General features: G+C 38.4%; 3 protein-coding genes across 3 annotated transcripts; 1 reads left to right on the top strand and 2 right to left on the bottom strand.

Moving 5' to 3' along the window:
- Window positions 1-2,307: 2,307 nt before the first annotated feature.
- LOC125490221 lies at window positions 2,308-4,023 on the bottom strand. The gene is made up of 2 exons (XM_048628758.1): window positions 3,437-4,023; window positions 2,308-3,068 (listed from the first exon to the last, which is right to left on the bottom strand). The coding sequence occupies exons 1-2, from the start codon at window positions 3,881-3,883 to the stop codon at window positions 3,063-3,065; spliced, it is 453 nt and encodes a 150-aa protein (XP_048484715.1). The 5' UTR covers window positions 3,884-4,023; the 3' UTR covers window positions 2,308-3,062.
- An 861-nt stretch (window positions 4,024-4,884) lies between these two features.
- On the bottom strand, window positions 4,885-6,059 carry LOC125490205. The gene is made up of 2 exons (XM_048628677.1): window positions 5,205-6,059; window positions 4,885-4,938 (listed from the first exon to the last, which is right to left on the bottom strand). Exons 1-2 carry the CDS (start codon window positions 6,057-6,059, stop codon window positions 4,885-4,887), a joined length of 909 nt encoding a protein of 302 aa, XP_048484634.1.
- A 5,156-nt stretch (window positions 6,060-11,215) lies between these two features.
- Window positions 11,216-13,309, top strand: LOC119693201 (valacyclovir hydrolase). Its single transcript, XM_038115964.2, has 5 exons — window positions 11,216-11,362; window positions 11,767-12,042; window positions 12,438-12,591; window positions 12,727-12,985; window positions 13,182-13,309. Exons 1-5 carry the CDS (start codon window positions 11,273-11,275, stop codon window positions 13,288-13,290), a joined length of 888 nt encoding a protein of 295 aa, XP_037971892.2. The 5' UTR covers window positions 11,216-11,272; the 3' UTR covers window positions 13,291-13,309.
- The last annotated feature ends 11,834 nt before the right edge of the window (window positions 13,310-25,143 follow it).

Raw genomic sequence — 25,143 nt, 5'->3', positions numbered from 1 at the left:
AATATAGTAGTTTTTTCGGTGTACGACCTCTCTGAAATCAGTTGTACTATTTGTGCGAATGAAAGTTCTGGGTGAAGTAAATTAAACAATGTCTTATGTACATTACGGTTTATTCCAGAATGAATCATATATGGCCCCTACCCACACAAGCTCCTTTATTACTAATCTATATCTACCTACATTAGATACACTACAATCCTCTCCACTTAAATAACAGTATACTCTTAATAAACTTACTTAATTAAATTTAATCATATACTTAAGTGATCACTAAACTTAACTATTATACTTACTTACTACTTGTTATACATATATAATACTAAACCATTATTTATATACAGGATTCTGATTACGAGTACTTCGTATAGGTTTCGCGGTAGGCGGAGACTGTGGTAGATTCACTGTTGTACTAGGCGTAGGCGATTTTGTAACCGTGTGATCCGTGTTATCAATGCTATCACTTAGCGAAGGACTATAGTCGCAGGCACCGCTCACCCTCGGCCCTGAATCACGACGCCGAACCGGATCGCAAGGCGGAGGTGCAACACTTAAGGACGACCTCTGCCTTAGTTGGTCAATATGTCTATGTGTCTCAGAACCATCTTCCCTACGGACAGTATAGTCAGTAGTGCCTAACCTCTCTGACACTTCCCCCGCAACCCACTTTTTACCCGGTTGGTATTGCCTACACCATACTGTATCGCCTGCCTTTAGCTCCCTGACACTACCCCCTGCACCCTCGACCTGACTACGCTGAGCTCTCAACACCTTTTTTTCCCTATCTGGCTTTATTACATCAAGTCTAGTTCTCAACGAACGCCCCATTAAAATTTGCGCTGGGCTATCCCCCGTTGTGCAATGCTCGGTGTTACGATAATGTAGTAAAAACTTCTGTAATGCCATTGATACATTCGAATTTTCCAATTTCGCCTTTTTTATAACTTTCTTAAGCGTTTTAACCGCATTCTCGGCAGCCCCGTTTGAAGCGGGATGATAAGGTGCGGAAAATATGTGGTCTATCCCGTTTGACCTTGTGAATAATTCGAACTCAGTGCTCGAGAATGGCGGGCCGTTATCGGAAATGATTTGTTTACACAATCCAAATTGCGCAAAAAGTTGACTTAACTTCTCAATGGCGTGCGTCGCGCCAGTGCTAGGCACCGCAAAGATTTCCATCCATTTAGAGGTAGCATCGACTACCACTAAGTACAACTAATTGAATATTGGACCCATGTAATCAACATGGAGCCTGGTCCACGGCCGGCCGTGCCAAGGCCACGGGCTCGGCTGGTGCGCGCGCGGCGCGTCGCTCTCGGCCGCGCACACCGCGCATGCGCGACACGTCGCCTCGACACCTTCATCCACCCCCGGCCACCATACATAACTACGCGCTATACTTTTGGTTTTAACGATTCCCATATGTGGCTCGTGTAACTCTGCTAACACTTTTTTTTTACAGCTTTCAGGGACGACCACTCTGTGGCCCCACATAATGCAACCCATTTCTACATAAAGTTCGTTCCTGCGATTGAAATAAGGTTTCACGCTTTGAATTTCAATCTCCTGCGGCCAGCCGTCGTTTATAAAACTAACGACTCTGCTCAAAATTGGGTCCCTGGCCGTCTCCCTTTTAATCAATGAAGCATCTAATAATAATGCGTCTTGTACTTGATGTAAGTAGGTTTGCTCGGGTATCTGATTGTTAGGATATTCTTTAACCTTTAATGGTAATCGCGAAAAACCGTCTGCTATATTTTCTTTCGTTGTGACATACTCAATGTCATAGCTATAAGCCGAAAGTATGACCGCCCACCTTTGTAATCTACTCGCGGCCATAGGTGGTACGCCGGATTTTGATCCAAAAATAGGTACTAACTAATGGTTTGTGATCCGTTCTAAGTAAAAACTTTCTACCGTACAGATATTGGTGAAACTTTTTAAGGCTGACTATAATCGCTAAAGCTTCCCGCTGTATCTGAGCGTAATTTTTTTCCGCGTCGCTAAGCGTCCTAGACATGTACGCGACGGGGCGCTCCCCGCGCGCGCCCGGCTGCGTGAGCACTCCGCCTACCCCCTGCCCGCTTGCGTCGCACGTTAAGATTAACGGTTTATCCTCATCGTAGTGTGCTAATACCTCCGAGCTAGCTAGGACCCTTTTAATTGTATCAAAAGCCTCCTTGCACCTAGTACTCCATACCCAACTAACATCTTTTTTTAATAATTCATACAATGGTGCTAATATCTGACTCATATTTTTGATAAATTTGCCATAAAAATTAACCAGACCCAAGAATGACTTTAATTCGGCTACGTTTTCTGGTGGCGCCATCTCCACCATTGCTTTAACCTTCTCCGGATCGGTTTTGATACCGTCTTTTGATATTATATATCCGAGGTATTTCACCTCGTCCACCATAAACTCGCATTTATTTTTCTTCAATTTTAACCCATTTTCTGACAATCTACGCAGGACCTCCTCTAACGATTTTAGATGTTCCTCAATATTCCTACCTCCTACGATGACGTCATCGATGAAAACCCCCGTGAAAGGAATGCCTTTTAGCAAATTTGAAAGGGTCCGCTGAAATATCCCCGAACTGGATGATAGGCCATACACGAGCCGTTTGTACCTATAGAGACCTCTATGTGTGTTTACTACCGTATATTTTGCTGACTCATCGAGTTCCAGCTGATTGTACGCTTGGGATAAATCGCATTTACTGAATATAACCGACTTATTCAAGGTCATTAATAAGTCATCGAACCTAGGCAACGGATATCTATCGACCAACAAGGCAGGGTTAAGCGTGATTTTATAATCCGCGCATATTCTAAGTCCACCGTCCGCCTTACTCACCGGCACCAGCGGCGTGGCCCAGTCCGAGCAGTCCACCGGCTCGATGACGCCGTCCCGCAGCATGGCGTCGAGCTCGGCGTCCACGCGCTCCTTGAGCGCGAAAGGCAGCGGGCGCGCGCGGCAGAACACCGGCACCGCGTCCTCCCGCACCCGCAGCCTCACCTTCCCGCCAGTGAATCTACCCAGTCCGCCGCTGAATAGCTCCTTATGTCTGGAAAGTAACATGTTCAATTCTTTACCATCTGCCAATTGATTACATTGTTCAACCATATCTGTGCTTGTTAACAAAGGCACCTTCAACTCAGTTAACCAATGCCTGCCCAATAGCGATGTAGTACCACCTTCAATTACAAAGAGCTCTAATTGTTTTGTTATGTTGCCCCATTTAACATTAGGCTTTATTAAACCTAAGGGACGTACTCTGCTACCATCATAGAATTTTAAAACTAAATTATAGCTTTCCAACTGCCTATTACTAAACAAGGAATCATATGTTTCCTTACTGATACAACTTATGGCCGATCCTGTATCTAATTCCATACGTAATCTATGGCCATCTACATTTATGGGTAAACTCACCGGCTTGTAGCCACTCAAGCAGAGTTGGTTTAACTCCTCTTCACATTCTGCTGAGTCATCCTCTTCCTGGGCGGGTACTCCTTCATCTAGATGATGCAGAGATTTGCTCTGTTTGTATCCTCTGTTTCCCGCCCATCTGTGTCCGGCGCGCTCCGCCCACGCGGGGCATACACGCCGTAGGTGGCCTTCTTTACCGCATTTACTGCAGATTGCCCTTCTGAATCGACAGTCTTTTATCCCGTGGCTGCGTGCGCCGCACGCCTCACACTGAGCTGATTGATCAGCACTTCGAGCCGTGTCCGGCGAAGCCCATCTCCGCGCCCCACTAGGCCCGCGGCCGTAGGAGCCCTGCGCCGCCGAGCCGGATGGCCCGCGCGCCCGCGATGACGTCAGCGCATGTACCGCGCTGTTGCTATGGGCTGAGGCGCCGCCGCCCCCTGCACCCATGACCTCCACCGACGCCGCATCGCGCTCCGCCGCCTCCAGTGAACACGCAATCTTAACAGCTTGGCTGAAACTCAGACTGTCCTCCGCAAAAAGTCGTTGTCTAATTACGTCACTTTTTAAACCACATACTAACTGGTCCCGTAAATTTTCCTCTAAGTTAGCACCGAAATCACACTCACTTGATAACTTTTTAAGCTCCGTGTAATAATCTTTAACACTTTCGCCGCACGATTGCCTCCTTTGTCTGAACCGGTAACGCTCCGCCATTATGGAAACCTTTGGTTGCAGGTGATCTTTCAACGTGGAAACAATTACATTGTATTTTGTTGATGATGGCTTCCCTGGGCTTAATAAATCGCTCAATAGCGCGTACGCCGTATCACCAATGACCGTGATAAGCATAGGCACTCGATCCTTTTCTTCAATTTTGTTGATTTGGAAATACATTTCCAATCGCTCCACGTACCTCGCCCAGTTGCCACTCGCGACATCAAACTCGCCGATTCTCCCCACCGACATTGTTGTGATTCGATGCCCAGCTGATTCGTAAATAATTCTAATTACTTATACTGGAATGCTTCCGCGATATCGTTGAAAATCCTCGTTAGCCAATGAAGTAAATTAAACAACGTCTTATGTACATTACGGTTTATTCCAGAATGAATCATATATGGCCCCTACCCACACAAGCTCCTTTATTACTAATCTATATCTACCTACATTACATACACTACACTGGGTAACAATGATTAACAACATTTCCAGTTACATGATTACCCAACATGTGCCCGAAATCCTTGCCAAGCCTATCGGAGTATACAACTGTGCTGTAATCCTTGGCTGAACTGCTACTACTTGTATCAGTAGTAAGCCTTGTCAAGTAAGTGGGTGACATCTTAGGTAACTGCTTATTACCTACTATTCTACTAGCTGCCTGAGCATAGGTGGGTATCCTATGTAATTTATTATTGGAGGTCGGAAAAACATCTGCTATAGCCGATTTACTCTGGATGACCCTTGAGGATGGCGTGGCCGTCGGGAGGCTGGTGGTGGCCCTCGGGAGGATGGTGGTGGCCCTCGGGAGGATGGTGGTGGTCCCCGAGAGTCTGGTGGTGATCCCCGAGAGTCCAGTGGTGGCCAACGGGATGCTGTTTGTGGCCTCCGAGGTGGTGGTGGCCCTCGGGAGGATGGTGGTGGTCCCCGAGAGTCCAGTGGTGGCCAGCGGGATGCTGTTTTTGGCCTCCGAGGTGGTGGTGGCCCTCGGGAGGATGGTGGTGGTCCCCGAGAGTCCAGTGGTGGCCAGCGGGATGCTGTTTGTGGCCTCCGAGGTGGTGGTGGTGGCCTCCGGAGATGCGGTGGTGGCTTCAGCAGGTGAAGACTTCTCCGGCAGCATCTCAACCCGAACTAAGCCCACACTACTCAGCACCAGCAGCTGGTTTTCGTATTCCAGAGTTCTCTGTTCTAGGGCAGACTTCAGTGTGGCCAGCCTAGACTGTAGCATGGCAATGTTGAACTCGCACTCCTGGTTGTTGTCTGCGAGCTTCTGGTTGTAGTCTGACATCTCTTGTTCATATTTATTCACCAGTAGTTGAAGTCTCACTCTATCCTTTGTCAATGGAAGGTGCGTCTTATGCTTTTTCAATGCTCGCTCAGACTTCCTGATATATTTCTTTATTTTAATATATTTTTTAAGCCTGTTTGCACCTGTGATATTGGTTGATTTTCTTGGAGTTGTGAGGTCTATTGTTGGCATAGGGGTGGGGTGTAGGGTGACTAATTCATCGTACAATGCCATTGTCTTATCTGTTTCCTCGCTTGCATGTGCTTCATTTATTTGCTGGATCTCTGCGTGTGCTTCAGCCAATTGCTGCTCTAGGCTATAGATCTTAGACAAGGCAGCTTCATGTAAATCCTGACACTCTTTGTATGATCTAAGTACAATCTGTAGCTCATCACATTTGCCTTGCAAGTCTTGGTATTGGATGTCCATTTCAGCTATGTCATTCTTTAAGTCCGAGTTCTTTTTTAAAAGGGAATCAATTTCCTTTTCATTGTCCTGCCGCTCTGCCATCAGTTGGCTTGAGAGGTCACGAGATGCCTTGAGATCCTCCAAAGCTGTCCTCAGCTGGATCTCCAGGTCACGGCTCTGCACCTTCCGGGTCGTCATCCTCGACATGTCTGAAACCACCCGGGGTTACCCGTTAGTATGTTGATAGGTAGAATTGAGAGGATGTTTATCCAAGATATATACAAAATAACCCTCTTTAGGTATAACTTGATCAAACCAATCAAAACTTGATATATTGTAAGTCTATGTAAAAATGATCAAAAGGTAACTTATTTGTTAGTATATACAATGTAGTCATGAACACAAACTATGGGTGGGGAGGGAGTAATATGCATAATATGTTACTTAAATGAATAGGTACTCAGTGGTATTATTGACTTAGAATTATGTAAACTTTAAGCCAAAAAAAACAATCACTTGATCATTATTCAATGAAGTACTAATACTAATAGCAATTAAGTAGGTGGAGACTATGGTATAGTAATAATAGGGAATAAGGGATACAAAAGCTAATAGAAAGTTTGAAAATTAGAAATGAAAACAACAGAGTTTGAAAATGACAAAGTCTAAAAGTGGGTTAAGGAAGTGTGAAAAACATTTCACGTATGCAGCAAACTAATGAATAATGATTAAATAATTTAGTGATTATGATTTTAAATGAGTAATACTAGTAAAAATATGTAATTTTAACAATACTCCCCTGATAGATATCCGTTGGCAAATCCGAACTTTGACAGGTGCCGCTGCTTCAAATATCCGAGTCCCGTAAGTGTTTTATTTCAGGGTTTGAAGGCTTGTCTTCATTTGCACAGCTGTATAACACTATATTCTTTAAGTTAACACTAGTTTTAAACGGGGAATTATAAAACGAGCGAACAAAAAAAAACTTTGCGACTGATGATGACATATTGTTTTAATAACTTGAGCGGTATGAATTTGAGTAAGCGAAAAATTAACTAAACTGACGACGAATATTGATTTATAATAAAATCCAGAACGAGCTTACAAAAAGTGGATTGTGATATATCCATTTCAGATATTAAAATTTTATCCGAGCGACTTAATTACTAAGTGAGCGACTGGAATTACTAAGTGAGCGACTGGAAATACAGAGAGGGCAACTTCAATGTTAAGATTTTGTTTTTGACGATTTCGTATCCTGCTTTATTAATGAATATTGGTTACTGATATTCTATTTGAGGGCTTATGTTTTTTTATTTTGATACGCTTTTTTAATTAAAACTACAGATTTTTAAATGCGCGTGAATTCGAATGGGGGCGGGGCGACGAATCGTTGCAGTCAGGTGAGTTGTAGTAGGGCTCCTCATACCTATCAATGTTTCTTACTATTAATAAGAAGTTTTTTTTAGTTGACTGAAGCGTCTTATTTTATTTTTGGTTCATTTGATTGAAATAAATGCATGCATATATATTTATTTTTGCGGAGTAGGTACATTGTTTTATTTAATTACCCTTATATTTCAATAATAAAATTTCTCAACTAATAGAATAGTGTTTCTTCAAATAGTTATTTCATATTATTTTTATTTTTTAAATGTGAGCTCATTATACGCAGAGTATCATCTGCTCATTAGTGTATTTTTCAAAGTGGTTTTTGTATTCGAAACACTTCATTAAAGATAAAATGCCGCTCAGTATAAAAAATACATTTGCCAAATATTGAAAAAAATGCAGGACGTAACGTTGACACTCAAACAAATATTAGGTCGCTCAAATATTATGAAGCTGCTCATTTTGTATTTTAAGTAACTCAAATTAATGTTTGTAAGTTGCTGTTCTGTTGATTTCTCGTCACTCGCAGTCAGTCGCTCACTTAGTAATTCTATAACCCAAATTAATTAATTTTGACACTTAGAACTGTAATTTACAGTCACTCGTTTTATTGCTACCCGTTTTAAACGTAATTAGACATTAAATTTAGTAATATTAAAATAAATTAAATCAGCTGGTTTTTTTGACACCCGGTTCGTAGGGTTGCCAGGGCAAGATTGACAAGGTACAAAAGTGTATAGCTACTTATGCAGCTGACTGTACATTGTACAATATTGTGTTGTGAAATAAATATACCTACTCACAAGCAATGAAAAAGTTCCACCTGCCATTGACGTTCCATAAGTCACTCAAACATTTTCATTGCTCGTGAGTGTATTTATTTTACAACGATTTATGATCAATACCTAACCATATTGTTAGTAAACTACAGAGTGTTGCAAAAAGGGTATACTAAGCCGACACCAGCATGTGCAGCATGGTATATCTAAGCCCGAAACTGAAATCAGAATTTCAAAATTCGCGAAAAATTTTTTTTATTTTTCATAGAAACTTTGTTGGTCACGTGACTTTTTACTATGGAAAATGAATATTTTTTTTCGCGAATTTCCAAATTCTGATTTCAGTTTCGGGCTTAGATATACCATGCTGCACATGTAGGTTTCGGCTTAGTATACCAATTTTGCAACACCCTGTATAACACAGTTTCGGTTAGGTCCATCCGGTCATTAGGAATACTAACTACCTAATAACAAATTCAGTGTTTCCCGCGAACGGTTATAGAGGTCCGTTTTATAATGATTAATGGACGAAAATTGAGGCCCCGTTTTATAAGTATCAGACCAAAAGATGTTGTTAGTTTTAGAGTAAAATACTACAGTCTATGATTGATAAGTATGATAGCTTAATAACATACCTACAACCCGTAAGGTATAACAGGTAGCCTGTCAGTGTTATGATATCATGGTTAACCTCGGTGACAAATCCTAGTTTGAATCTGGTATTATCGTCACGACATAATAGGTTGTATTTATTGTAGATACGCATTAAAATCCTTATCAAGCCTTCATAACACCTCCAAAGCTCTCTCTTGACTTATTGTTTCGCCATGGCGGATCTAGATCACAAATTAATATAAATTTGTGATAGGTAGATAGATGATTTGTGTAGGTATATACCTACTCCGACAAATGTGTAAGCGCTATTTTGTAAATTGTTGTGTTATTTCCGTCATGTTAAAGAGACACAAACAAGTATGTTAATTGCACACTTTTGTGTTAGTGGAAAATTCTGGGTTAGGTAGGTAGGTACCTAACTTACAAAATTTTGTGTAAATGTCTTGAAAAGTCTTGTTTTTCTTATCCTATACAAAAAAAAGTTTAGAACTATATTTCTGGTATGATACCGAAGGGACATTTTATAACAATCTACAACCGTCTGGCTTCAACGACTATGATCGTGTCTACAACAAAAGTCGTTTCCCAAAACTATCGTTATATTTCCAACCCTAACTCGATTTAAAATTCAAAATTTAATGTTCCGTGTAAATATGCATTATGGTAACTATAATTTTTATTTGCAAACTAAAATCGAAAGTTTTCCTATCTCATGTTTTGATGTCACTCGAAGACTGCTATCCAAATTGCAACCTTAAATGTAATAGTTTTAGTCCTTCTGTATGAATATCTGCTAAGCTATTATGTAGGTACTTCGGTCAGAATTTCAGACGGTAGTAAAATTTCATTCAAGCGTCGTTGTCTATGACAGTTTATGTTCACAGTCAGGGAATGAGCTTTTCGTCGAGAGTTCAATGGACTGTCGAGCGACTCTTGCCCTTCAGTGCTTTTAGAAACATAAATATCCAGCTACTATCGCCATTTCCCCCCTATCTACGATTTATCCATAGATCTATCGACCGCTATACCGAAACTGATATGTTAAATATCATGGTGACAAATAACCTAGTTGTTAAAGCTTTAGGTAGATAGGTTCTTAAAAAATATATACCGGCTCTGTGAACATATTTCAATAGTTGAACAAGTAGGCATAAATTGCTGACTATGCACAAAATCGCATGGCGCTCAAAATTCTCCGCAATTATTTAACTAACATTTAAAATGCATTTATTCATTCGCATACGGATAAAATGCTACATGTAACTCAATGGAGCTTTTCAGCAGCGTTTTTCCTTTGTTAAAAATCACAGAAGCTAGGAAACTTTAACTAAGTATGCAGTTTTAAAACTAGTGGTATCTATTCTTGGAATAGGTATTATGCTGAGTTTATCACTTCCGACATAAATTCAGTTTGGAGTTTTATCGCGATGGATGGCTAGACTGGGGGTGTACTTGAAGTTAGCCAATGATGCTTGTCCCATCGCTATCGGTACATTAGGATGAGTTATATAAGTACAAACACAAAATGTACTATTTCAAACAACGCAGGGCTCTGTTTTATTCTATTTTATTCTCTATAGGGGTGTAAGTACCTGTATCTTGCTCTCTAGAATGGAAACTTTGTGCATATCCCCCAGGTCTAAACTGCTGCCTTCCTAAGCTTAGACTACTGCGGCGGGTTGATGGGTAGAAAACTATAACTGACTTCCTGAGTCAGTGACGTAGGCTCAGCTACCATCATCGTAACGGAACCCAGAGTAATCCCCCCGACTGGATTGGCGATGGCTTCAAGTTAAGTAAGTTATTGGACGGTGATATCCGGTAGCTTTAATCCGCTTTTAACTTTCAAAGCTTATGTTGGAACTTTCGTCCAGTTGAACTTGAGTTGATATGTTGCGGGAGGCAGATAATAATAATGATAATGGGCTTCTGTGAGTAGTATTAATTGTTATTGACATTGATTGAGCTGGAACAAGGATTATATCACTTATTTAAGGCTGAATCATGACATAGGTATCTTAAGATTTTAATATATCTCTATGTATATTGATTCTTAGGAACTCTGAGAGTTTATTCTGCAATTTGCAACCCTGACAACCTTGTGCCACTGTCGCAAATCCTCGCCGGTAGTATATTATGAACAGGCAGTGATCAACTACATATTTATACAGGTGTTGTAAAAAAACCTGGGTGTGTGACTTATTGGCAAATTTAGAAAAGTCGTAGAACTAAAGTTGTTCAGAATGTCCTCTTGAGAATTCTGACTATCCTGAGTCACCCTTTTTCGGCTTACTATTTACTATACCACTTTTGCAACATTCTGTACAGCGAGCGAGACAATAGGCGATAGCTAATACCTAGTCCTTTCCGCGTTGATAGTGAGACAACAGAATTAACACATTGTCTAATAAACCATTCAAATCGATTTCCACATGGTTCATATTACATGATATGATTTTAAACTCAGTACTGACGAAAGGGCTGAGTTCCATAGACGTATAAATAAGTTAAAAATAATAATTTAATAATTATACCATTTAAATAATTAATTTCAGTTTCAATAAAAAAAAATTGGCATCTTTAAGTGTTTATTTAATTATCAATATAATAAATCATATTTGGGATACAATAAAAATGATCTTCGCCGTAAGAAATGTAACTAAATATAGCACGAATAATTTTTTATCAATGTTTCGAGTATCATTCCACAGTGAACCACCACCGGTGAGTTTAACATGATATCATATTTATTTATTCATTCCAGTTTATTACAGTTATTGGCTATCCACAAATTAATATACCTAACTTGATTTAATTACCGTTATATGTATATTTAAGCTAGTAAGTAAAGGTATACTATATCGCGTACTTGTTTTGACAGCGAGTTTCGGATTTAAATTGTATTCACATTAATTACTTTGTAAGTGTTATTTCATTTTGACTTAACGATAGGTCACCTCACCTACTCGTATAAACTCACGTTTAAAATTTACTTTCATGATCCGAATAAGAAAGAGCCAAAAACTCTGCACTTATGACATTTTATCTTTACAACCACATTACATTATTTTCAAATTCTTATCAGCCGTTCCCAACCTACCAGTTCATTCATCGGTTAAATCTTGCAGGTGGAGTGGGGCGAGGGTATAATCTCGCACAAGGTAAAGGTGGGTCCCCATCGCCTGCACTACCTGCGCGCGGGGCGCGGGCCGCACGTGGTCGTCCTACTACCCGGGGTCCTCGGCGACGGCTGGTGCAACTTCAGGGAGCAGCTGCTAGGCTTCGACAGAGACCTCTTCACCACCATAGCTCTGGATCCGCCAGGGACCGGCTTCAGCAGGCCGCCGGAGCTCACGTTCCGGCCGTATGAACAGCAGGCTGAGACCGTCGCGGATTTCATGGACGTACGTTATCAGCCAGGTCCACACCAGACGATCCAATACACAGAAGTCAATTATACAAGATTCCCCAAGTGTACGTAGAGTACGTTGGTACTGCGCGTGTCAAAAACTAGTCAAAAGGTTGACCATTTCTAAACTTTTGTTCGTACATTTAGTTTTGTCCAGTTATCATTATCATTTAAAAAACCGACACGCGTGGTTTTCATAGAAATGTGTGCATTTGTGGTGTCTAGTATAATAGAGGTCTGTGATCCAATGTGATCCAATCCCGCGTGGCAAGAACGTTCCTACAAAATGCCGCGCGTGATCAAATTGCGTTCTGGGGATTGTGGAATTCTTCTTTGTGTAATTGGTGAACATAATAATTATAAATAATGTCTGTCTATTATTTTGTTCAGGCACTAGGAGTGCAGTGTGCGTCGGTGCTGGGCTACAGCGGTGGGGGCCGCACCGCCATGGTGCTGGCGGCTCTGCATCAGCGTCTGGTGAAGAAACTGGTGCTGGTCTCCACACATGCCTTACTTTTACCCGATGAGCATTACGCTTCCAAACGTAAGTTCGTTTTTCATTTTAACATTTCAACACAAGTAAGTTTATTATGTGTAGTTTGTTTGTAAAGTAATGGCCATTGAGATCTCCACCAAAACCAATAATGAATACAAAATTATATTTCAAAATTGTTTGCAGTTCTTGAAAACGTAGAAGAAACTTGGCCTGAAGAATATAAGAAATGGATGTACGGCATATATGGCAAAGAAAACCTGGCCAAAGTGTGGAGGCAATTTATAGATTTCGACGCACATTTCCTTAAAGAACAGCGTGGCAACATCTGCCTCCACTTGCTGAAAGACATCAAGTGTCCCACGCAGCTGATATTCGGACAAAAAGACCCGTTGACTAAGATTGAGAATGGCTGGTTACTGCACGCCTTAATTAAAAACTCAAGGTTAGTAGGTACAGTTAGAATTTATTTAAAAAAATTACGCTTGTAGTTAGTAATATTCTGATGTACTGTTAATCTAAATGTATTTACTTATAAACTTTTCCGCTGAGTACAATTTTGGTGCTTTTCTTATTGGAATTTTTTCATTGCCCGTGGTTATATTTGTTATGTTTTTATTTGTTTATTTTTTACATTTCAGGATGCATGTATACCCCGAAGGCAGGCACAGCGTCGTAGATAAGTATACTGAAGATTTTAATAAAAGAGTACAGGATTTCCTAAAAGATGAATCGATATCCGATGATTGATTTAAAAATTTTATTTTTAGAAAGAAGAAGAAAGAAAGAAAGAAAATGTTTATTCAGTGCACTGCAAACACACACCAAAAACAAACAGAAAAAAAAGTAAAAAGTACACAAAAAATAAAATAAAAACAAGGTAGGTACAGTACAAGGTCCTGAAAACACAAATTTTTAATACAAATAAAAAATAAAGAAATGTTTTGCACATGAAATGCAGTTTTTTTTTACTCTCCTATAATACTCGATCTAAAATTTACAAATCCTGAAGTTCAGTCACAATTTGTATACTTAACACTTTAGCGAACCATTGTTTGTTAAAGTTTACTCAACTTGATTTCCAAAAAAGTAAAGTCAATATTACTTCCATAAAAGGAATGTCCGTTTTTTTTTTATAAGTATCAATTATTATAATTTACACCATTCACTTCGTTCTTGAAAATGAGTTCACGATACACCAGCTGATTCGATTTTCGTTCACCAGAATTTTTTACCCGGAATTCCTACGAAAAAACCTTATACAGAAAAGCTCAGAGGAAGCTACACAACTAAATAAAATAAAGCGAGTGGTGTCATTGAACCCTGACTACGCAGACTACACACAGCAAGGATCAGACGAGTGAGACATATCTGAGGGAAGTTGTGCGGGAAATTAAAACGTCATGACCATTAGCACACTTCACGTCGCACAAATTGTTTTAACTTTCCCCATTAAACGGGGAACTTTTCATTCTATCGTTTATTCCTTAAAAGATTGCGTTCGGGCTGAATTTCGGCAGTGTCTCGGCGTAATTGAGAGCGAGTGAGTGAGTGAGTTGGGTTGCTAAGTGGTTGGAGATAGTCCCTGTGTTTCAACTCTCATTCTATGATTAACGGCCGGGCAACTCTAGATTAAGAAATTGAAGTTGTGGAGCTGCGCTGCCCACAACCCAATCTCATTAAAAATACAATGCATGGCAGCGTTCGTTCGTATATTTTTTTACCCGAATAACGCTCTACTTTCCTACTGGGTTAGTCTAAAGTTATGTACCTACAGTCTTAACATTAAGTTTCCACTTCATCTGAAACGTGTAAACATGCATAACAATGTAGATTAGAGGTATTATTACATCATGAGTTTATTCTAATTTATCATTATGATTTTCATTATCAATTTCAGTTTCAGTTCAGTCTAAGTACGCGACTCTTTTGTGAAAAACATGATGTTATTCGCGTCACCATAATATTTTACAGTTATAAATGTGACCGTGAATTTACTGTTGGACCTAACCAATGGTCACGGGCCGTAGTGTGGATATAGACAAGCGTAGCGTAGCAATCAATTCGTCATGTTTACACTGAAGTGGTGAGAGTAAAAGCCTTTTGTCTACTTTTGCGACTTTTATTGTCTACTTACATACGTACTCTGCGTCATGGAAAAATATTTTGTATTATTATGTTAAGAGCAGGTATTCATAATTTGTAAGATAGTGTGTAATGAAATCTCAAGGTCACTGAATAGTACAAAATTCAGAAAGTGCAAGTTTGTAGAAAATTATTGTATTGACCTACAGACATTTTCTTCAGGAACGTTCTCATACATTTTCATAAATAACCTGTCAGAATCAAAACAACGTATGTCTATAATTATTATTTGCAAAGATCCCGATTCGAAGTTACTAGTAAATCAGTGAACGGGAGAACTAAAAAGGCATGCCTCGCAATGTATGTCAAAATAAACCCCACAAAAAACGCGAGCGCTGTCGCGCCGTTCAACGCGCAAAAAATGTCTTCGCTATTTTTGCTCGTTTAAAAAAACATCACATAAACGTTATTTTAACAAAAAGCGACCTTTATTTGGCCACGTCATCGTTAGCTGTTAAAAGGGCGTCTTTTCCACATTCGCCGTGATCACAATTTCCTGAACATTTTCAAAGGCTTCGGGTGCATACCGCGGGGCGACGGGGCGGCGGCGGCGGCGGCGGCGTGACGCGCCCAAACACTACTCTTAAAATCGGCTGCTCCCTATATGGAGATGGTAACGTAAAAAAAAACAAAAATGCCCATCCGTAACCTCAGAATGCTGGTGAAAGCACAAGCCTGTTATCGCTAGGATAGAAAGTCTTCAACTAATAAAATTACTTATTTAAGTTGATAAAAGTAATGCACAAAATAATAATTGTACAATAAATATGATGGAATTAATGCTAATAGCATTTTCTGCCAGCCAACCTACAGGAGGTACAGATACCTATAGGTAAAATCAGTTTTACTGTGTACTTGAAACTTCTAGAAAGTTAACCAGTGTAATTTTTTGCAGTTTCCTAACCCTCAGTGGCGCCATGATTCATATTTTAACCGAATATCAATTCAGGTCCAATCCCGCTCTCCGAAGCCGAAAAGCCCCGTATTACGGCGTGCTATGACACATAAAGCGGGAATTTCCTGTGCTTGAGGCAACGCTTTGCGGAAATTGAACCAGGTATTGTACACTCAGCCACGCGTAACAAACCGTAACCTCTCTCTCAAGCTTACATTAGCTAAAGCGAAAAGCCAACACAATTTTCCCGCCCACTGTACCTCACGCAAAAACCGGAAGGGAAATCTGAGCAAGCATTTGTTTGAAGAAACATAAATATTTGTCTTTGGTATTAACGGTGCCTTTGTTCTCTTTTTTTATTAAAATCTATGTAACACGAGAAGTATTTGCGATAAAAAATAATGAATGTGTTTTATTTGTGACAAAAGCATCGCACGCATTGCTATAATATGAACATTGTAGATACTTAGCTTCAAAGATGTGGCCCATATAATATTCACTTAGCTCTATGTATATCCTTTATACTGCTAACAGCTTATGCGTTGAGTAAAGGTGAGTACACACCAGAGCCACGATCCTAATATGTCGTGTTACGAGCATTGTTCAGTAATGGGGAAAAGTAATAGTGACAAAGAATTTAACACAGATTTTATCAGTAACCTACAAAACATGCTGCCTAATTCTGCTCGGAGTAATAATGAACAACCTCCTTAATGATCGACAGTTTAAGCCGCGACGTTGGTGTCACGTCTTCGACATAAAATATGCCATAGTCTTCACCGGCATCAATCTCTGCAGCTACGTGCCTCCGGAACAAGTCCTGTGTATGCGTAACTTAATTAAGTAGTTCAAAGATGACGGAATTGAGAAGTAGGAAGGTTTGATGTTCGGCCTTGGGCGATTTTTGCAGCTTACCCATTATTTAGGCTAACATAGCTGACAAAAAATTGGTGCAGAAATGCTTGCTAAAGCACATTAATCAGTAGTTTTTTTTAAGTGTATACCTACATCGTTATTAAAGATTTAAAAACAACTAACATACTTAATATTTCATGAAGGAAGAATGGTGTAAATGTGATAAACACGCCGGCATAATATTCACCTTCTATTATGAAGATTCAGTTTCCATCAAAGTCGAGTTAAGAAGTTCCCGTTACCTCATAACATGACAATTAAGGGGGGGCTACAGCGTTGTATAAAGTCTCCGTATTTGAAGTTTGGTACATTCACTGCTCGAAGGGGTTAGTCTAGCTCTGCTGCGGTAAGCACGACTCTATCTTGTTGCATTAAGGGTAAGGCCACACGAGCGTTATTTTTTGAGTTGTGAGTCGCGTTATTTTGGTCGCAGAAATTCTGTCGGGCTGTCAAACGGCCGCATTTTTTTCATTAGCAATCCTGTTGCTGACTGACGCTTTCGCCGCTCCCCTCGCCCCCGCGAACAGAATTCTGTCGGAATTGTGCTTGTGAGTCGGTAGACAACTCATTTTGCTTCGCCGTGTCAATAAAATAGGACTTTCTATGAAACCGAATGCGGCAGAATTTCTGCGACCGAAATTACGCGACTCACAACTCACAAAATTACGCTCGTGTGGCCTCACCCTAAACGTGCATGACAGGTCTCGTTCGTTCGGTTTCTGTGAAGCTGGCGAAACCCTGTACTAGAAGTTAGCTACATTCATTGTTGAAGTTGTAAACGGTGAATCTACACGCCATTACCGGGGACTGACGCCCGTAATGATTCTTAAGAGGAAAGTTTCTAAATATAAAGTTAGAAGACATGGTTTTTACGTAGAACTCGAGGTAGCTTTGTAGGTTTTACTGTGGACGTATTTTTTAATGATACCTACTCTTAAAATGATTATGATACTATTACCGATTTCTATTTTACCACGGTATTTACCTACTGGAATATATAGGCCTTAACTTTAGATCAACATGAAGACAATTTTCAGCCACTTAGATGTTTTTTAACTTCAGCTAGGGCCTAGATAAAATTGTTGAAACACATTGTGAAAACTATGTATAGCGATTATATTTATTTGTCAATAATTTGTTAACATCCATCCGTTTATTATCGGTTATGGGGCCATCCGTTTTGAAACTTACGTACTGCTGATAAATAAGTACGTCTTGTAAAACTTCCTTCGGGAATAGGATGGGATGAACTTTCATTACCATACAGTTTTATAAGAGTTCAAATCATTTTGTTTAGTATCCCAAGGAGGTCGCATGTTCACAAAAAACATTGTTGCCTCCAACCTCCTTGCTCCATTACAACAGGAGGGTTACTCTATACTGACAAAAAACTAACGAGCGAGAGCTGTCGTGCAATCAGAAAGTTTACTACAACGACATAGAGTCGAGGCTCGCGCAGCAGCGCTCCAAAACTTGGTTTTTCGACTTATAGAGTAACCCCCTGGCTAGCAACAAAGATCTCGGAGGAAAAATGAAACGCTTTAAGACACAATGCGTGGTTTTAAATGCTTTTAATATCTTTTCAAGAAACTGCGACAATAGCGTGACTCAATGGACAAGCCGTCTTAAACGTCTGGAAACGTTTTTCAAAGGTATCTTAATAGGTTTCGGAATCATTTCTTGTGAAGCGACGTAAATAGCTATTGTTAGGGTAATGATTGAGCTGGGAGGTGCATTTAGAGAAATGAATTTGGACCGTTAACGATCAAATGTATCGCGCGAAGCATGGTACACTGTAGTGTATATTTCCACTGTCAAGAAGTCTACCTATCGATGACTGATTTTGATACAATACCTAAAATAAAATACAGTCAGTCGAAATTGTATGAAAGTAACGAGGTAGGTATTTACTAGAGACAGATAGATAGTGTTTCTGAAACTGGCAGCAACTTAGTATTGTTTATAATTGTCATAATAATTAAGTTTACGATGAAAAAATAACAGCAACAGTAGGTACAAAATCATTTTTCAAGATTCTGTTTTGGCCATCTTCGTTTTTATTCTATTTAAAATTTTATTTCGCATCGCCTTTTTTTGTAAAGCAAGCTCGTTAGCGTTTTATCCTGTTTGTGTTTGTAATGAAAATGTAGTAATAATTTTGTAAAAAAAATATTACGTTATCAGATACAAGCCCCTTATTAACCGCCTCTTTCTGATACCATTCAATTAGAAGTACACTACTACTCGTATAATAACGATGTCCTCTTCGTCGTATCCGACAACAGCGACTCTTGCTACACTCAATACTCAATACTCAATACTCAATCTTTTATTGCATCCATAAGTAATTTTTACAGGTGTTAAATACATTAAATTAAGAACTATATGGACCCTGTCGGGCACAGCAAATTAAAACTAATATAAAGGGTTTACAAATATTCTTAGTATCTAATAACTAGGTATTACACATAAATTATAAGTAACAAAAATAGGTATTTACCTTACAAATTAAATGAACATTTACTTAGTATCTAAATAATATTCTTCTATATTATAATAAGCTTTATCCAACAAAAAATCTTTCAATGTTTTTATAAATGAACTTAGACTTTCAATTTTCTTTATTCTATCTGGTAAATTATTAAATATTTTAACAGCCATAGATATAGGACCAGAAGAACACATTTTAAGCCGTGAAGCGGGACAGTTTAAACGGTCTTTGTTTCTTAAGGAGTAATTTGATTGCACATTTCCACTAGTTGAAAATAATATCATGTTGTTTTTAACAAATTTGCAAATTTCAAGTATGTAAATAGATGGTAATGTAAGGATTTTATGTTTTATGAAATAAGGTCTACAACTATCAGTAGCTACAATATTTGCTATTATGCGCATAAGTTTTTTCTGAGCTACAAATAGGTCAGGTGCATCCGTACTATTTCCCCATAAGATGACACCATAGCAAAGCCACGAGAACGCATATGCATAGTAGGTGACTATAGCAGTTTTAATATCTGTAGTTTTTTTAATTTCTCGAAGTGCATATGAAAATTTTGATAGTTTTTGTCTGATTTTATTAATATGGGGTTTCCAATTCACATGTTTGTCGATTATTAATCCAAGTAGCGAAAACTCATTCACAGTTTCTAGAGGTATTCCTTCGAATTGAAAATTTAATGATAAAGATTGTTTTTGATGAGGGTGGAAAGTTATAATTTTAGTTTTAGAGAAGTTTATTTCAAGATTATGTTCGCTAAGCCAAGATTTTGTTTTTTGAATCATAGTGTTTAATTTATTATTTAGGTTATTATTGTCTTTAGAAGATGTAAGCAAAAAAATATCATCCGCAAATAAAACGCAATGTTCTGCCATTATTTTTGGGAGATCGTTTATGTAAATTAAGAATGTTATGTGCTCTTATGTAGTGTGCTCGTATAATACAGGGTAATTGATAATTCGATTTCTCCCTTTAAATGGACAGTAAGAAAGGCATTTCCACTCGATTCAATCCTATATCCGAATGAATTACTTATCCGAAGCTTACCCATTTCTGAGATATTTAGTTTTTTGAATTTTAACGATTTAAAAAACAGACCAGTCATTTCTTTTTTAAGCCTTCGTTAAAAAGAGTTCGAATTTTCCGTTGCAATCCTTAGAAAAACATTAAAGTGACCTCAATTATTCCTTGCCAATAAAAGTGAAGGAAAAAAAACCGGGTATACATAACCTTCAAAGCGCAGACGAGCTGTCGCCAGTTCGGCACTCCCGCCTTGATTAATTACATCATTACGATGCAAAAGTATTATATTCAGGAGTTCTCATTTCGTAAAAAGCCACCTCACTTTCCTTTATAAAGTGTCTCCCTAATGAATGGACCAGCCAGTTAAGATCCCAACAGGAGCTGTATTTATTTCAGCGCAAATTAAAACAAAAAACAAAGTGTAGAAACTTATCAAGTTTTAATGGGAAGTGGGAACTGTGGTTAAGTTTTGTCAGCCTGATTTGCAAGGGAGATTGCATTCTTTTCAGAAGTTGTTGTGTTAATTCACTTACCGCTGTTAGTTAGTTTTGCTGTAGGTATTATCTTCTTACTAGTGGCTCTCTAGACTGGAGGTTGGCGGTCAGCTCTGCATACTCCCTGTTCTTCGCCAAGCGCATCAGCTGTTCTACGCTGGCCACTCCCGTCCATTTTCTTATGTTACGGAGCCACGACTTCCTCCTTCTGTCCACGCGTTTTCCACCCTAAACCTTACCCATTACAATGATCTGAAGAAGATTTGCAGGTATTATGCTAACATATAAAAATACAGTCCATCATCTAGAAAATTTAAGCAATTAGGTACGAACTTAAATACTTAGTAATATAATAAAATTATTACACAGATAATTAGTGTAAAGGTTTCCAACTCAGCATGAGAATCAAAGATACGTATCTTACAGCACTTATCTTGTACGTATAAAACAAATTGGCCCAAGTCCAACAGTCGAAAAAGTAGGGCTCGTTTCTACTAAATTCCCGTTTTTATAAGGGGCCTATCACCCGGTACTTTTTATCAATGAACTTACCGTTGGAAGATGAATGTAGTGTATGTTCGATTAAATAACATATAGATAAATTGGTATTTAACTGTCTTATTGCTGCTTTTTCAGGAAAGTCACATTCTTCATAGATCAGTGAGATGTCTCGCCACAATGATGTAGCAGCCGGGCAGGAAAGGAGACAAGACGAATATTCGTGGACTCAGTCAATCGCTTCACATTATTATTTTGCCCTCTATTGGGTGAGTACTCGACTTAAGAACTTATTTTAACAGAATCGGGACGCGGCGAACTTACCACTTGCGCTAGCAATTTAACTCGCATTTGTCCGAAGCGCAAATTTTTCACATTTACTTTAAGGAAATGTAAATGTGAAGGATATAAATTTTAAAGGCTACGAAAGCGGTGATGGTGTGACGCGACCAGATTAAAGAGGATACTTTTTGTTCTCATCCTCGGTACAAAGCTATGATTATAATATTTAGCAAAGTTGGTGTATGTGGCTTAGTCTCCAATCCGTGTCTGTATGATATAAACCATTATATTCCCGGGAAAATAATAATTTTATCCCAAGTATAGACTAATAAATTATCTATACCCCAACCCAATTTCTAATCCGGTGGGATGAATAATATAATAATATATTTTTTTATTTTTTATTTATTTATTTAAATTGACAACTTAGGCCCAATGTGTTAGTAACAATGTTCTTATTCTATGAAACGATTAAACTCTTATACTTACATCATGAGGTACCTAGACATAGACAATTTGTTTGAATTCCATGCATCTTCACATTAATTCGCGCTTAATTAGTTCGTATTTTAGTTAACATCCGTCATTTTGGATGGTTAATTGTTAATCTGCAAGCTAATTGATGATGCTAAGTGCTTTATTACAGGAGCCCATTCACGGTTAGTTATCTGAAACCCATGGATGCAGCTAGCACTAATCTTAATGACTATATTTACCTATAGCTGCTGTAATCAAGGTGGCTATAAATATAGCTTAGGGAAAATATAAATTATTAATTAAGTACGTATAATCTGTTGTATGTTGATAGTTGACTCGCCTTACCAATGATACTGACTGATATGTCGTAAAAAACTTTTAAATACTTCAATAATGTGGACGGACATAAATAAAAATGCCATTCCTACCAAGTAAAAAATATGGTGATCATACTGATCATAAATCATATGTATTTCAGTAAACCATAGCTGCTATAGGTAAGTGGAACTCATCGTATTTCTATTAATTTGTACCTAAATGATTTTCCAAACTCGCCCTTTGCAAAAACTATGATCCGTTATTTGATAGTGTCATTTTGACCGGAACAAGTTGAGGCGCGGGGCATGCGAGCCAAACGTTCTACAACGGAATAAAGTACAAATTAAATTCAAATCACATCAGAGTTCAGAAAACAAAACAGAATCTCTGAAAAGTTTTCAACTTCTTGGCAAGTGAGTGGTGTTGGGGCGCGGCGCAAGTTAACGAATAGGATCACATTTATTTTAGAAATCTTTTTTTTTTTTTTCATTTTTCGTATTCTATATTTGCTGAAACATAAGTTTAATCTATTTTTATTCAGAGTCTGCTAACAAAACTGTCATATGTTGTATTTCTATCGGACCATATTCAAATCTTGCACACAGTTACGCAAATTATTACACAACCTAGTAAAATTTAAACAAGACATTTCTTCCGTCCCTTGGTAGGTACGACCTTGGCATTGTCCTTCAGTTGGTCCCCATAACTTTTTCTTGGATGCTTGCTCTTTATTTCTTTCCTTGTGTATATACCGTGACCTCCTACTAAAATCCAAAAAAATCTTTTTCTTTCATCCTTTTTCTTTTTACTCGCCGTCTCGCATCGCTCGGGTCCAACCCACTCAGACCGGTTGGAAAAATTCCAGCACTGACCCATTATAAAATCTATAAAACGTGTCCAACTTTGTTACCCGCGGTCGCACCGGCCATTTGGACTAGATACGAATGGAGTTTGTTCAGCAATTCAGTGCTAACCGAATTCAAATGGTTTTCAGAATACATTACCTGCGAGTTGAAGGTCGCCTTTTGAATTTCATAATATAAAATAAAAATTGTTTCAAAAACTAACGCATTAAAACGTTTCGACAATTTATAATTAAAAAAATTAAAAAACCACTAAAATGTAAGAAATAATTTAAGGTTTACACAAATTCTACTCGTATGTGACAGTACAAATTTACCTAAGCAGGAACTGTTCTTTTTTGATGTTGGTGCGGTGACAAAGTAATCTAAAGAAATATGGCACCAACTTCAAAAAAGGACAGTTCCTGCTTAGGTATATTTGAACTGTCACATACGAGTAGAATTTGTGTAAACCTTTAATTATTTCTTACATTTTAGTGGTGTCTTGAAGTCAGTTTATGATTTTTTTTAATTTTTATTTTATTTTATAGTTATTAGTTTATTTGCAATAATTTTCAATCAAAAGTAAGGTGCAAATGATACCAAAAAGTCCTACTAATCAATACGAATCATTCAAGCCTAAACACGAAGTAGTTGCTATAATATACCGTTGAGGAGTTCCCCTGACTGCCTTCCGTTTCCATCATCAGATCAGCTCAAGGTCACCATCATATTTTTTTGTTATAAGAACTATATTTACGTTGTTAATTTCATTATAATCGGTTAATAGGTGCCCAAAATGGAAATTCATACCCTGTTTTTACCCCTTTACCCACCCTTGGGGGTGAGAATCTTCAACCTAATCTTCAAAATCTTTTCATAAACGGCGGAGTAATCGGTGAACATACATAAAAAATATATTAAAAAAAGATCCCGACGAATTGAGAACCTCCTCCTTTTTTTGAAGTCGGTTAAAAAGTACGACCAAACCTCAAGATCCGATCTTTTCAAAAAACGTAAGGGTGGTGATGATAAACATTATGTTGAAGCAACAAAATAATATAAGCTAGGTAATAATAATAAAAGTATTAGGTAGATATCTGGTATCGGCTGAAGTAAGTTGAAAGGGGTAAATCGAATAAGTTTTTCCTAAAGCACTTTAGATGACTCCAGTAAGTTCGGAATCTGAGATATAAATTCGTGAAGGTCAAGGATACCGCTTCGAGAACATTTCAAATGGTTTGAATAAAATCAAGTTATTTTATCTAGAATTTGGTAGGTATCTACAGCTTCAGTTTCCGTTTTCACATCATATAATCTTTACCTGAACCAGCAATTTCCGTCAGTTCAAAATATTGCCGAATTCTTGCAAAAATTTAATCGCCCATTCCTTTTTAATGTACAAAGGTACCGCCGCAAAAAAATAATATTACGTGACATGCGCCCAAATTGCTATTGCCTGTATAAATATTTATTTTTCTACCACATCGCGTTGCCACGTAATGGACGATGAAAATTAATTTATTACCTGTTATACGTATGTACTGTACATACTCTTGTTTTATTATACAGATCACATGCCCATTCTATTTCTTTCATGACCTCTATAACTTAACACATCGTTTGTATTCGGTCGCATGTACGGGCTTCAATTCATTCCTAGGAAATTTGGCACTTGCAATATAATTAATCTTGCGTAACCTCCGCCCATAATAGTAAAGCCGTAGCGAGGGCCTCAGTAAGGCTACCCTTGAGGGTCTTTCCACCATAAAAGTGACCGCAATAATAAGAGAACTTAGCTGGAAAACCATATTTGTCTCGTAAATCCCATACAAAATACGGTCGGTCGTAGAGCTGTTAGCCGAAATCTCGGTATAAGTTGAAAAACGTTACGCTGGGTGTAACAAAAACGGTATCTTCCTTAATGGTTTTCCAAATTATTCGACACTTCAAAAAGCGTTATCCGCGAGCAGAAAATTCTCATTTTGCCCGCGCCTCACGATGGCCCGTAGACCGCAGAGCTGTCTAGAAAGTACTCTTTTATTAGAATTCGGATTTATATTATACTTTTATTAAATTTTTAAATAACTATTTACTTATAAACCTTTAAGAGTATTAAATTTGAATAGTTCTGTTTCTAACGGCTATAATTATTAATTAAAAAGTGACAAACACACCTAACAATGTAATATATACCTAGAGGTAATATGCATGTAT

Source organism: Plutella xylostella, chromosome 21 (assembly GCF_932276165.1).
Source record: "Plutella xylostella chromosome 21, ilPluXylo3.1, whole genome shotgun sequence".
Taxonomy (NCBI): Eukaryota; Metazoa; Arthropoda; class Insecta; order Lepidoptera; family Plutellidae; genus Plutella; species Plutella xylostella.
This window is presented reverse-complemented; position numbering and strand designations above follow the sequence as displayed.

Excerpts from the sequence above, each read along its gene's own strand:
- LOC125490205 (XM_048628677.1), bottom strand. The coding sequence starts at position 6,059 with ATGTCGAGGATGACGACCCGGAAGGTGCAGAGCCGTGACCTGGAGATC. Across the intron at positions 4,939-5,204 it reads CCACCACCACCACCTCGGAG|GGCCACCACCAGCCTCCCGA; the intron begins GCCACAAACAGC and ends CATCCTCCCGAG.
- LOC125490221 (XM_048628758.1), bottom strand. The coding sequence starts at position 3,883 with ATGGGTGCAGGGGGCGGCGGCGCCTCAGCCCATAGCAACAGCGCGGTA.
- LOC119693201 (XM_038115964.2), top strand. The coding sequence starts at position 11,273 with ATGATCTTCGCCGTAAGAAATGTAACTAAATATAGCACGAATAATTTT. Across the intron at positions 11,363-11,766 it reads TCCACAGTGAACCACCACCG|GTGGAGTGGGGCGAGGGTAT; the intron begins GTGAGTTTAACA and ends TAAATCTTGCAG. Across the intron at positions 12,986-13,181 it reads GCCTTAATTAAAAACTCAAG|GATGCATGTATACCCCGAAG; the intron begins GTTAGTAGGTAC and ends TTTACATTTCAG.